We start from the raw sequence: 14,964 nt of genomic DNA on the forward strand, positions 1-14,964 counted from the left end.
AAATTTCTAATGAATTCAAGTTCATATTCATATGTGATATATTCCTTAAATAGTAATATGCAACTGGCATTTGTTTGAGCTTCTATCATCTATTAAGAACAAACACTTATGCATATTCTGGTAAATATTCCTCTTTGGTTCTATATTGATTGTCTTTGCTAAGGTTAAATAGCATTATTTCTTTCATCAAAGCTGTACAGACTCATAACTAATCAGATAAATAATGTAGCAAAAAGCAAAAGAATTTAAAACCCCCTAACTTACAGAAATCCTAAAATAGAAATCATTTTCTGAATATTCTTTGACTAGCACTATGGATATTTTTCTATATATAAACATTGAAGAAAGGATGAAAAGTAAATAGATGATAAATGTATAGGTTTTTAAAAAATGGGATCCTACATACATGACATTTTAAATAAATGTCTGAACTGTGAACTGAACTACCCATGGTAATGAGCTGAGCAATTAGCCATCCTTTGTTTTTTTCACTTCTCTGCCACTTCGCCAATCCATGTTTTCTGGGATCACATCTAAAATCACCTCCCAAATACCTATACCCATGTCTTTTCCCCCAGGATCTGCTTCTGTGTGATCCCCACCTAGAGAGCAGAGAAAAATTAGAGAGATTTATGGGGAATCTGAGAACAGAAATGCACCATACTTTTCTGCTTAAGAGATAGGTTCTCCTCTGAGTTCTCCAGAAAACAGACTCTGAGATGAAGTTTAGAGTTCAGTTCAGTTTAGTCGCTCAGTCGTGTCCGACTCTTTGCGACCCCATGAACCGCAGCACACCAGGCCTCCCTGTCCATCACCAACTCCCGGAGTTTACTCAAACTCATGTCCAATGAGTCCATGATGCCATCCAACCATCTCATCCTCTGTCATCCCCTTCTCCTCCCACCTTCAATCTTTCCCAGCATCAGGGTCTTTTCAAATGAGTCAGCTCTTTGCATCAGGTGGCCAAAGTATTGGAGTTTCAGCTTCAACATCAGTCCTTCCGCTTCAACATCAGTCCTTCCAATGAACACCCAGGACTGATCTCCTTTAGGATGGACTGGTTGGATCTCCTTGCAGTCCAAGGGACTCTCAAGAGTCTTCTCCATCACTACAGTTTAGGGTATAGGGTGTTTAATAAAAAGTCCTGGAATCAACACTAGTGTAAAGGAGACAGGAGCAGTACTGAGCCAAGGAAGAAGGTTAGCAGAAACTCAGGGAGGGTCGGCCAACTTCGCAGGGAGCTCTGGAGCTAAAATGACTTCTTTCCCACCTCAGTTAGGATGTCATTGGATGCAGCTGCTTTCTAAATTGTGTGACCTTGGATGAGAAAGATGTCTGCAACTGAGCCAATCTGAGAAAGGCATGACAGCTCAAGCCAGCCCTGTCCCTCAGTACAGCCAGCACAGGGCAGAGGGTCCTTCCTGGAGGAGGATTCTAAGAATTACACCTTGGTGTCCACCATGAACCCCTTCTGTTCCTCAGACCCACTGAGTCAGGGAAGCAGATCCTTCAAAATTCTCAAGGTCCAAGCATGTATATGATAAATGACACCTTCCCAAACTCTTTGTTTTTATAACTGCTATAGATACATGATAGACTGTAGAAAGAAAAGAAGGAAGGAAGGAAGGGAACATTGTCAGAGTCCTCCAGAGAAACAGAATCAATAGTGTGTATACATGTATAGAGAGAAGGGGGCTGAGATTTATTTTAAGGAATTGACTCATGTTATTGTGCAGAATGGCAAGTCCAAAATCTGAAGGGCAGGCCAGCAGGGCAGAGACCCAAGGAGGAATTAATGCTGCAGTTCAAATCCAAAGGCAGTCTGCAGGGTGGAATTTTCTTCCTCAACTGACGTCCACTTTTTTCCTCTTGAAGTCTTAAACTGATTGGATGAGGCCTATCCACATTATGAGGGTAATCTGCTTTACTGAAAACCTAGAGACTTAACATTAATGTCATCTAAATTATACCTTCAACAGAAACATCTAGACTCATACTTGACCAAAGAGCTAGGTACTACGGCCTAGTCAAGTTGAGTCCTAAAACCATCACACATCTGTACGTATCATCACAGCAGGTAGACAGGCATGGCATCATTTGCCTTTTCCCTCTCGTTTAGCGCTCAGGCATTGCTTTTCTACTGAAGGCACGGTCTTTCTGGCCTCACTTTCCCCTCCGCTTTGATGGCCCATTTCTAACTTTCTGAAGGATGGATTTAAAAGAGAAGCATAGTTCTGAGTGCAGAGTGGAAAGAAAATGCCTATAAATGACAGCCAAAGTGCTCACCCATAAGTAAGAGGATTTTAGTTTGGGCATGTGGATTTTGTGCTACTGCATTTGGCATCCCAGAAGTCTTCCTTATTTATTTTTACATTTCTATTTATACTGGTGATTGAACTTACCAGACATGTGATAGGTAACAATAACAAAGAGGTTTTATAAGAAGTTATTACTTACCCATTTTTAGCACAGAAAATATATAGAAAATGTTTATTAATCTTACAAAATTTGATAATTCAAAGATAACAAGGATATTTTCATTAATGGAAGGGACTCAATATTTTATTTGATTTCTATTCAAATATTTAGAAGATGATTAATATTTTTATTAATTCTCTCTTGTAGAACTAACTTCTCAAGTTTCTATGTCAACACTAGAGACCACAATCAAGATGGAAACTAGTCATCATTTCGGCTTCCTGGAAATTATCAGAATTAATCTTTGAATATTTTGTATGAAAATGTCAAAGGCATTTAATAGGAAAAGTAATACAGCAATTACTAATGTTGAATTAATACCATCATTATTTCCAAATCAATAATGGAAAAATAATTCAAATGATCTATAAATAAGGTCATTTGTGATTCATATCCAGAACTGTTGCTTGTAATTAACATGTGGTTTATCTTGTCAGGTTTTGTCGTGCCTGTAAAGCAATAGGCAAGAAGCCAGACACAGAGAGCCCTCCTCAAATCAATGATATAAAGAAAGTTCTTTGTTATGAGCTAAAAGTTACGTCTTACCTTCAGTATTTGTCTGCCCTTAAACTGTCCCCTTTATCATGTATTGTAAGCAGGTCAGGCCCAATTACAAACTCTTTACTTACTGTTATATACGCTACTTCCTGCTATACATGTGACTTGAGAACATGTTTTCCTACTAACAAATCTGCTGTTTCTCATGTTAGAAAGTACCGAGTAAGTAAGGGAAAAGTCCTAACAGTGGGAGAACACTTGCCAAAATCAGTGAATGTGACCTCCAAAGGCACTCCAGGTTAAAAATAGACTGGCTTTTAATTATTTCCTTTGAGGGAAATAAAATAACCAGGGCACTTAAAAACATGCCTCAGGCTTCTTTCCTCAGGAAAGAAGAAATAACAGAACACTATCTGAAAATACCCCTGGTGTCCATTCAGGCAGTACTGTAAACACTCAAAATCAGAGTTTCTGCCTCAGACACTGTAAGGACCAGAGAGAGGGCTTGTCAGCCCAGGACACCGAGACCTCATCTACTGCTCCTGTCATCCTCCCCGCAGGGCTGACATGCACTAGAAATTTCCATCACAACAGCAGGTGCCCACAAGGTCAGGTTTCAACAATGTGCATTTTATTGCAAGCACAGTGTACTTTTCATTCAAGCCAGCTAATTTCCCTGAATGCTGACTTAATGTTAAGAGAGCTGAACTATTCTTTGATCTCCACTCTGCTCTGAGATGCAGCAATCTATTCATGACAACCTTTGACTTTTGCCAGTACTGTTTGTTCATCCTCCAGGCAGAAGGATGGCTTGTGGACTCCAATCTTCTGTGCCCATGCTTGAGGCACACCCTGACAAATGGTTATTCTGACAACAAACAGGCCAAAGTGAGTTCAAGCTGGTATCAATTTGTATGAAGACCCTTTCACTTACATGTAACATAGAGCTGTAACCAGAGTTCTTGCTGAAAAACAGCCATATGTTTTTTCCCCTATGATTAATCATTTCATTCCCCATAGTGAAAGATATACACAATAAGCAAAACTACCAAGGCTGCAAACTGTCCCCAGAATCCATTTTCAGGGTGGGCTCAAGGCATCCCTTTTTCCCATCCTCTAAGAAGGAATCCAGACAGTGCAGAGTTGAAGTCTCAGGCTCACACAGGCCTGGGTGTGGAACCAGCTCTGGCAAACCCTGGCTCCAACAGCCACCAGCTCTGTGGCCACGGGGAAGTCATTTAAAGCCTCCATACCTCGGTACTTCGAATGCATGAAGTTATGAGGATAATAATGGGATTCTTCTGAATATTCAATGAGCTTGCCCACATGAAATCACTAATAAAATACCTGAAAACATGCAATTCTGATCCTTCATCAAACTGCCTACTCACGGATTTAAAAAAATAAAAAGAAATTTTAAAAAGGCAGTGGACCTGTGAATATAACTCAGGTTTGAGAAAATTAATATTGTTCTTTTTCGCAGTTCCTTATATAAGGATGATTAATACTAACATTTCTCTGCCTCCACCACTGGGCACCTCCTTGCATTTCTTAGAACTCAGCAACACAGTCCTTGCACTTCCTGCTCCTTCTGCATGCCCAGCATTCACATGCAGTTCCTTCGTGTCTTCTAGTGTTCTGCTGAGACGGTACCATCCCAGAGAGAACGTTCCTGACTACTTGCTCCAAAATAGCACCCTGAATGGGTTGCTATTCTTCACGGAATTAGGGCCACCTAATGGTTCATTTTGTATTGATTTCCTTGGAGTCTGTCTCACCACATGTGAAGACAGGGACTTCCGTTCATGGTCTTCCCTGCATCTGTGACAGTGACTGGCACATTACAGGTACTCAAAAATAAGTGCTAAGTAAATAAGCACTATTACTGAATGAATCCTCACCAACCAGTTTATACAGAGGGACAGTGATATTTAGTGTGTGTTAGCATGCACGGAGAAGGCAATGGCACCCCACTCCAGTACTCTTGCCTGGAAAATCCCATGGACGGAGAAGCCTGGTGGGCTGCCGTCTATGGGGTCGCACAGGGTCGGATATGACTGAAGTGACTTAGCAGCAGCAGCGGCATGCGCAGAGAAGGCAATGGCACCCCACTCCAGTACTCTTGCCTGGAAAATCTCATGGACGGAGGAGCCTGGTGGGCTGCAGTCCATGGGGTCGCTAAGAGTCAGACATGACTGAGCGACTTCACTTTCTTTTTTTTTTTTTTTTTTTTTTTTTTTAACTGGCAACGGAGATTTATTTAAACTGCTAGCTAACAGGAACAAGAACTTGTACAACCACCCCAGTAAACGAGGCTTCTTGGAGAATGGGGGAGAGTGGCAGCCAGGGCTTCCCCACCGCTCAGGAAACTTGGAGACTCAACTCCGGAAAGGCCGCTGGCTTCAGCTCTGGCTCAGCACGAGTCTTGAACAGATCAATAAGTTATTTCCTTCAAACCTAGCTCGCTTCCTCCTTTGGTGGCCCAGCAAAGGCAGTAATGCTGCATGAGCTGTTCAAGAAGCTCCATTTCATCCAGGAATTCAAGGGACTCTATTCTGATCACTTCGGCACGAGGCAGCTTGCTGTACAATTCCATCATGTCAATGGCTGACACAGACTCCCACCCGCTGGTCAGGAGCCGTTCTCTCTGCGACTCCAGTGACTTGCAAGTCTCCACTCCAGCCAGGTCACACTGTCGTCTACGCAGGTTCTCGATCATGATCTGCCCAAACCGGTCATCCATGTTCACCTGTTCGTAGTTTATGAACATGGCAGTCTCAAAACTGTTGGCGGCCCACTTGAGAAGGTTTGCAGACTGCTCCGGAGTCATGTACACCAGCACACATTCGGCTATCAGGAGGGTCGGCAATTGTGTACTCATGTTACATTTCTTTAGCTTCTCTTCCAGGTCAGGTATATCTCGGAGATCTGCTCCAATGATGGCATATCTTGTTGAATCCAACATGTGCCCATCCATTTGAAGTGTGTCCTCTGAATGCAAGTCTAAAATGGGTTTTGATAGGAGAGGTTTCAGTTTGATGCTATGCAGCTTCCTCGTGACTATCATCGGAAAGTCGACTTCAAAATATTTCCTTGGTAGAAGATCTTCATCCTTTAACATCCAGAAGGTGGTATCCATCCCGGCCCCAAGATTTAGAATTTGACAATTACATTCCGTCTTCCGTAGAAATGCCTTTGTAAGCTGACTGACACCATGGACTCGAGCGAAGTATCCTCTGTTAATTTCAGGTGCCTTCCTCTCTTTAGAAAGTCTCACCAAATGCTGGATGTAAGGGTCCTGCCAGTAGCCAATGCTCACTGCAAACCTCTTGCATATAGAAGCATCTTCGCAAGTGCCGCGCACGCCCTCGTCGTCAGTGTCGGTAGGGGAAGAACAGGTGGTGAAAGAGGGCCTCCTCAGGCTAGCAGCCATGGGTGTGGAGGTTTCGGGGTGGTGCGTCCACCGGAGACATGGAAACCGGATCGACGGACGCCCGAGGAAAGAGTGAGTGGGAGAATAGGCAGGGCAGAGGGGCTGGGCTCCACCAAGCTCAGCTCGCGACTTCACTTTCATTTTTCACCTTCATGCATTGGAGAAGGAAATGGCAACCCACTCCAGTGTTCTCGCCCGGAGAATCCCAGGGACGGAGGAGCCTGATGGGCTGCCATCAATGGGGTCGCATAGAGTCGGACACGACTGAAGCGACTCAGCAGCAGCAGCAGCAGCATGCGAGGTCAGAAGTGGAGCTTGGTTCCCTGACAGGACACTCCCAGCTACATCCATACTAAGACCCAACAGCAAAAAAGACACTTCTCTCCACTCTGATACTAGGTTGTTTCAATTTATTTCCAAAAGCATAAGTATTTAAGATTTTCTATGGCCAAAAACAGGACAGGAAGCTGACTGTGGTTCAGATCATGAACTCCTTATTGCAAAATTCAGACTTAAATTGAAGAAAGTAAAACCACTAGACCACTCAGATATGGCCTACATCAAATCCCTTATAATTATACAGTGGAAGTGACAAATAGATTCAAGGGATTAGAGCTGATAGACAGAGTGCCTGAAGAACTATGGACGGAGGTTCATGATATTGTACAGGAAGCACTGATCAAGACCATCCCCAAGAAAAAGAAATGCAAAAGGCAAAATGGATGTCGGAGGAGGCCTTACAAATAGCTGAGAAAAGAAAAGATAAGATGCAAAAGGCAAAATATAAAAGGAAAGATATACTCATTTGAGTGCCGAGTTCCAAAGAATAGCAGGAGAGATAAGAAAGCCTTTCTCAGTGATCAATGGAAAGAAATGGAGGAAAACAATAGAATGGGAAAGACTAGAGATCTCTTCAAGAAAATTAGAGATAACAGGGGATCATTTCATCCAAAGATGGGCACAATAAAGGATAGAAATGGTATAGATCTAACAGAAGCAGAAGATATAAAGAAGAGGTGGAAAGAGTACACAGAAGAACCATACAAAAAGATCTTCACAACCCAGAAATCATGATAGTGTGATCACTCACCTAGAGCCAGAAATCCTGGAATGCAAAGTCAAGTGGGCCTTAGGAAGCATCACTACGAACAAAGCTAGTGGAGGTGATGGATTCCAATAGAGCTATTTCAAATCCTGAAAGATGATGCCATGAAAGTACTGCACTCAATATGCCAGCAAATTTGGAAAACTCAGCAGTGGCCACAGGACTGGAAAAGGTCAGTTTTCATTTCAATCCCAAAGAAGGGCAATGCCAAAGAATGGTCAAACTACTGCACAAATGGACTCATCTCACACACTAGCAGAATTCTCCAAGTTAGGCATCAACAGTACATGAACCATGAACTTCAACATGATGTTCAAGTTGGATTTAAAAAAGGGAGAAGAACCAGAGATCAAATTGTCAATATCCATTGGATCACTGAAAAAGCAAGAGAGTTCCAGAAAAAGATCTACTTCTGCTTTATTGACTATGCCAAAGCCTTTGATTGTGTGGATCACCATAAACTGTGGAAAATTCATAAAGAGATGGGAAAACAGACCACCTGACCTGCCTCCTGAGAAACCTGTATGAAGGTCAAGAAACAACAGTTAGAACTGGACATGGAACAACAGACTGGTTCAGAATTGGGAAAGGAGTACATCAAGGCTGTATATTATCATCCTGCTTATTTAACTTACATGCAGAGTACATCATGTGAAATGCCAGGCTAGATGAAGCACACGCTGGAATCAAGATTTCCAGGAGAAATATCAATTACCTTAGATATGCAGATGACACTACCCTTATGGCAGAAAACAAAGAAGAACTAAAGAACCTCGTGATGAAAGTGAAAGAGGACAGTGAGAAAGCTGGCTTAAAACTCAACATTCAAAAAACTAAGATCATGGCATCTGGTCCCATCACTTCATGGCAAATAGATGGGGAAACAGTGGAAACAGTGACAGACTTTATTTTGGGGGGGCTTCAAAATCACTGCAGATGGTGACTGCAGCCAGGAAATTAAAAAATGCTTGCTCCTTGAAAGAAAAGCTATGACCAACCTAGACAGCATATTAAAAAAGAGACATTACTTTGCCAATAAAGGTCTGCCTAGTCAAGGCTATTGTTTCTCCAGTGGTCATGAATGGATGTGAGAGTTGGACTATAAAGAAAGCTGAGTGCCGAATAAATGATGCTTTTGAACTGTGGTATTGGAGAAGACTCTTGAGAGTCCCTTGGACTGCAAGGAGATTCAACCAGTCCATCCTAAAGGAGATCAGTCCTGGGTGTTCATTGGAAGGACTGATTTTGAAGCTGAAACTCCAATACTTTGGCCACCTGATGCAAAGAGCTGACTCATTGGAAAAGATCCTGATGCTGGGAAAGACTGAGGGCAGGAAGAGAAGGGGACGACAGGATGAGATGGTTGGATGGCATCACAGACTCGATGGTCATGGGTTTGGGTAGACTCCAGGAGTTGGTGATGAACAGGGAGGCCTGGCATGCTGCAGTCCACGAAATTACAGAGTTGGACATGACTGAGTGACTGAACTGAACTGAAGGGCCATAAAAAGACTGAAATTACTCTATATTTTATAATCATTGTTAAAGTATCACAGGCTCAGTAGATATAAAAAACACAACTAGGTTTGAAACACCAGTTGCTCCCAGCTGACAATTAGGTTGTTTGCTTGACTCAGTTAGGTACATATATCTTTTTCATTTCTGCTCTACAAGTCTAGGTATAAAAACCACAGTGTCTTAAATGCATCTCAGCTTGCATTCTATGTGGTTAAGTTTGCAAATCAGAGGTCAAGTCTGTACTATGTTTTAATTAACTTAGTCTTCATGTTACTTAACGAACAAAGTGTACCAGCCATGGGGAATTCATGGACAGTAGTGATCACCTCATTGTCTGTGTACTGGGGCCAACAGGATGCTTCCCGAGGCTCAATCATACTGGCAGAATGGGCTCACTCTATGCTTTTCTCAAAGATTAAACACCTGTATTATAGGTAATGGGCTTCACTTGTGGCTCAGATGGTAAAAAATCTCCCTGCAATGCAGAAGACCAGAGTTTGATCCCCAGGGGGAATATCCCCTTAAAAAGGGAATGGCCAGTATTCTTGCCTAGAATTCCATGGACAGAGGAGACTGTCAGGTTACAGCCCTTGGGGTCAGAGAGTCAGATAAGTGGTATCCTAAATCAATGTTTGCTATGTATTTTTTCTCATGCTATGCATTTTTTCCTCATATTGTAAATCATCTCCCAATATGATTCAGGATGATGTTTGTAATAATTACATGGAACTCCTCTTCTGAAACTTTTCTGACTTTATTTTCATTTGAATAGCAGTCTAGTGACTCCTTAGGAAATTCCTATAACAGAAATAAAGGGCAGTACCAAGAAAACACATTTTACAAATGAGGAAGTGGTGGTTACTTACCCTAGGTTCAGATTCTAACTGAAAAGTCAGGACAGAAGAGTTTGTATCAGAGTCTACTGTTAAAGCTTCAAAAAGAGAATAAATTTCTTTCCTAGCAAGATGTTCAAACATATCAGTTGATCCCAAGATCATTTAATTCTCTTTAGCTTTGTGCCAGCACCAGTTGCTATTTATCACCAGACTTGGAAAGGGAGAAAGAGGTTGGAGAGATGGCATGTGGATTTCTTTTAAATTAAGATATAATTGTCTTATAGCATTATGTTGATTTTAGGTATATAACATAATGATTGGATATATGTACATTTGGGGAAATGATTAACTAAATAAATTTAGTTAACATCCATAACGCATAGTTAGCAACTTCCAAATATATAATATAGTATGGTTAACTACAGTCAATTGTGCTGTAAAGTACAGGATTTGTTACCTTATAACTGGAAGTTTATTCCTTTTGACTCCCTATGCCCATTTCACCCAACTCTCCCTCTGACAACTACCAATCTCTGTATCTATGAGTTCAGATGTTTTTAGATTCCACAAATCTGGGTGATTCATTTCATTTAGGCTAATGCCCTCAAGGCTCCTATTCATAGTGTCAAAAATGGCATGGTTTTCTTCTTTTTAAAATAATTTTCCATTATTTTATTTATTTATTCACCCGTCAGTGGGCAATTATTTGTTTCCATAAATTGGTTATTATAAACAATACTGCAATGAATGTGGAGGTACAGATACATTTTTGAGTTAATGTTTTGTTTCCTTTGACTAACTACCCAGAAGTGGAGCTGCTGGATCATATGGTAGTTCCATTTTTAATTTTTTGAGGAACCTCCACATTGTTTTCCATAATGATTGTACTAACTTACATCCCCACCAACAGTGAAAGGATCCCCTATTTTCCAAGCCCTCATCAACATTTGCTACTACTTATCTTTTTGATAATAGCCTTTCTAGCATGTGAGAAGTGGTATTTGATTGTTGTTTTGATTTGCACTTTCTTGATAATTAGTAATATTAAGCTCTTTTTCATAAATCTATTAAAAAACATTTGCATGTGTTTTTTGGAAAAATGTCTATTCAAGTCCCCTGCCCTTCTTGAAATCAGATTGTCTGGGTTTGGGGGTTTTGCTTTTTGTTTGTTTGTTTGCTGTTGAGTTGTATAAATTCTTTGTATATTTTGGACATTACCTTCCTATCAGATGTGTTTTGTAATTCTTTTCTCCCAATCGGTAGGTTGTCTTTTCATTTTGTTGATGGTTTCCTTTGCTGTATACAGCATTTTAGTTTGATGTGGTCTCACTTGTTTACTTTTGTTTTTGTTGCCTTTGCTTTTGGTGTCAAATCCAAAAATATAATTGTCAAGGCAGATGCCAAGGAGCATATCCCCTATGTTTTCTTCTAAAAGTTTTATGGTTTTAAGTCTTAGATTCAAGACTTTAATCTATCTTGAGTTCATTTTTCTGTATGGAGTATAAAAATGACTAAACAGAAATGTCAATTAAATAGTGTTAGGAGACCAGAATGGGGAGCTCTCCTGATAGCAGAGTCCAGCAAGAAGACCCTATTATTTCCTGGCAAGGACTCAGCCAATGAAAACCCATGAACTCTATGTAGTCTAATCCTCCCAACTTCCTCCCCGCCCCCCATAAAAGTATTCTTCTTCCATTACTGTATGGGGACTTTCATGTAGCTCACCATAGTTGCAGACCTTGAATTACAATTCTCTACTGATCCCAAACAAACCCATCTTTGCTAGAGCAATATCTGGTAATTATTTCAGGTCAACAGGTATAAGATAGTGGCCCAGTTTCATTCTTTTGTATGTGGCTTTTCAGGTTTCCCAACACCACTTATTGAAGAGACTGTCCTTTTCACTGTATCTCCTTAGGTTCTTTATTATAAATTAATTTACCATATAGGCACGGGTCTATTTCCAGGCTCTCTATTCTGTTCCATTGATCTGTGTGCCATACCATATTGCTTTTATTACTGTAGCTGTGTAGTACAGTTTGAAATCTGGGAGCATGATAGGTCCAGGTTTGTTCTTTTTCATGATTACTTTGGCTATTCAGAGTCTTTTGTGGTTCCACACAAATTTTAGTGTTGTTTGTTCTATTTCTATGAAAAATGTCATTGGAATTTTAGTGGGGACTGCACTGAATCTGTAGATTACTTTGGACAGTATGGACATTTTAATAATATTAATTCTTCTAATCCATGGGCATAGAGTATCTTTTCACTTATGTGTGTCTCCTTTAATTTTTTCACTGTTGCCTTACATTTTCAATGTACAAGTCTTTCATTCCTTGGTTAACTTTATACTTTGATATTTTATACTTCTGAGGCAATCATAAATGTAATTGATTTCTTAATTTCTCTGCTAGTTCATTATTAGTATATAGAAATGCAACTAATTTTTGTATGTTGATTTTGTATCCTCCAACTTTACTGAGTTTATTAGTTACAACAGGTTTTTTGGTGGAGTTTTTAGGGTCTTCTATGTATAATACCATGTCATCTACAAAGAAAGACAGTTTTATGTCTTCCTTTCCAATTTGAATGACTTTTATTTCTTTTTCTTGTCTAACTGTTGGAGATAGGACTTTCAATATTACACTGAACAAAAATAGGAAGAGTAAGCATCCTTGTCTTGTACCTAATCTTGGAGGAAATGCTTTCAACTTTTAACTGTTGAGTATGATGTTACCTGTGGGCTTGTTATATATGACATTTATTATGCTGAGGAACAATACCTCTATATGTACTTTGTTGAAAATTTTCATCATGAAAGAATATTGAATTTTATCAAATGCTTTTTCTGCATCTGTGGAACAGATCATATCACTTTTATCCTTCATTTTGTTAACATGGTATATCACATTGATTCACAGATGTTGAACCATTGTTGCGTCCCTGGAATAAATTCAACTCAATCATAGTGTATGATCCTTTCAATGTACTGTTGAATTCAGTTTGCTGATATTTTGTTGAAGATTTCTGCATCATTGTTCAGTGGGGATATTGACCTATAATTTTATTTTCTTGCTGTTTGATTTTGGTGTCAGGGTAATGCTGGCCTTGAAAAATGATTTTAAAAATGTTCCCTTCTCTTCTATTTTTTGCAAGAATTTAAGAAAGACTGGTATTAATTCTTCTTTCAGTGTTTGTTAGAATTCATCAGTGAAGCCATCTGGTCCTGAACTTCGTTTGTCGAGTACAATGCATTTTTAATAAAGCAGTTTCAAAGAGAACTCTGTGTCTTAATAAACAGACAATATGAGAGGTGTGCTTACCCAGACAATCATTCTCTTAGGGAACATTGGTTTAATCTCAACATTGTAGGAATCCTGGCACTAACTCAATAGAAGCTCTTTCTCCTTTACATCAGTTATAAATGTTACTGAATCAAAACCGCCATAAAATTAAAGAAAATACTGTATACTGGCAATCTATAACAAATACGCCAAAATATCAATAACTTGTCCAATTTTTCATGGTATGATGATCAGTAAATGCCATGTCATTGCTCCAGTAAATCTCTAGGTCATTGTAGCTTCATGGTTAAGAACTGAGGCCAGGCCAAACTACCCATAAGGGACCATACAATCCCATGTTTGATCCTATCCCAAAATTTTACATGCCCAAAACACTAGCCCAAGTAAGAATCAGAATGCTCTTCTTCTTAAAGACCAATAACTCCTATTGCCTTTGGTGCCTCAGTCCCTGAATTCAGGGTCCTGGCTGCCTTCACCATGGCTGGGGTATAACTCCTACCAACATTCTTAGATGGTCATCATACCTTAAGGTTTGATACTTCCCTGGTGGTTCAGATGGTAAAGCGTCTGCCTACAATGCAGGAGACCCGGGTTCAATTCCTGGGTTGGGAAGATCTCCTGGAGAAGGAAATGGTAGCCCACTCAGTATTCTTGCCTGGAAAATCTCATGGACAGAGGAACCTGGTAGGCTATAGTCCATGGGGTAACAAACAGTCAGACACAACTGAGCGACTTCACTTTCACTTTTCACCTTCTTTAAAAGATAGGTTCAGACAGGAGTGCTCCATGACAAAACCAGCCTGTGTGCCAAATAAAATAAGTTCTTTACTTCAGTAACACAGACACTGCTCTAGGTGAGTGTCTGGACTGGAATTATGTGCTTCCAGGGTCAACTAATTCACAGTCTCACAACCAGAGCTTCCACTTAGCATCCAGCCCTAAGCCTGAGACAGAACCTCACCCATCAGACACACACACTCTGGTAGGGACAGATTCACTCTCAGGAGTGGCACTGCTCTTCCTTATAGACAAGCTGAAATGAAGGCTCCACGAATTAATTAAAAATGTTTAACAACTTTGGATTCCAAAAGAAAGGCATCATTATGGGGCCCAACTCCTCTACTTCTATGCAAATTTATAGTTAGAGATGGATTCATAATGAAAGGTTTCTCCCTCTGTCTCTCAGGTAGTAACTAAACTCAAAGGGGTCTAAGAGAAAAAGGGTAACATCTACTGCCTACACCCTGAACAAATACAGTGGCACAGCTAAAATGTCATTTTCAAGGACTATATATATATATATATATATACATACACACAAGGACTATACACATATATGGGTTTATATAAATATATATATAAATATGTGTGTACATATATGTGTGTGTAATGCTTATGGATGATAATGTTATCAACAAAACTATCTGTTTAATGAAAGGTAGCTATTGTTATTAAAAAAATAATCATACAGTGCACAGATACTGCTGGGCCACTTCTTAACTAAATATAGGAAAAATCACATGGAATGGCAACCAGCATTTATTTCCACTTTCTTAGCCTTCTAAATATTCATTCAAATATATATATATATGAAAGTGTGTTAGTTGCTCAGTCATGTCCAGGGAGTTTTCCTGACCCAGGGATCAAACCTGGGTATCCCACATTGCAGGCAGATTCTTCACCATCTGAGCCACACAGTGTCCTCATATGACACATAAGCCCTCATTTATATATGGGCTTCCTTGGTGGCTCAGATGGTAAAGAATCCACCTGCAATGTGGGATACCCAGA

The 14,964-nt window shown here is 40.1% G+C and overlaps 1 protein-coding gene and 1 long non-coding RNA gene across 3 annotated transcripts in view; both read right to left on the reverse strand.

The window, feature by feature from the left end:
* The window catches only part of LOC110137666 (uncharacterized), a 133,887-nt gene that overhangs the window by 36,809 nt on the left and 82,114 nt on the right, over positions 1–14,964 (reverse strand). The gene's annotated exons all lie outside the window — the stretch shown is intronic.
* On the reverse strand, positions 5,186–6,527 carry LOC139037537 (leucine carboxyl methyltransferase 1). The gene has a single exon (XM_070474527.1). The coding sequence runs from the start codon at positions 6,407–6,409 to the stop codon at positions 5,411–5,413; it is 999 nt and encodes a 332-aa protein (XP_070330628.1). The 5' UTR covers positions 6,410–6,527; the 3' UTR covers positions 5,186–5,410.

This window comes from Odocoileus virginianus, chromosome 11 (genome assembly GCF_023699985.2).
Source record: "Odocoileus virginianus isolate 20LAN1187 ecotype Illinois chromosome 11, Ovbor_1.2, whole genome shotgun sequence".
Lineage (NCBI taxonomy): Eukaryota > Metazoa > Chordata > Mammalia > Artiodactyla > Cervidae > Odocoileus > Odocoileus virginianus.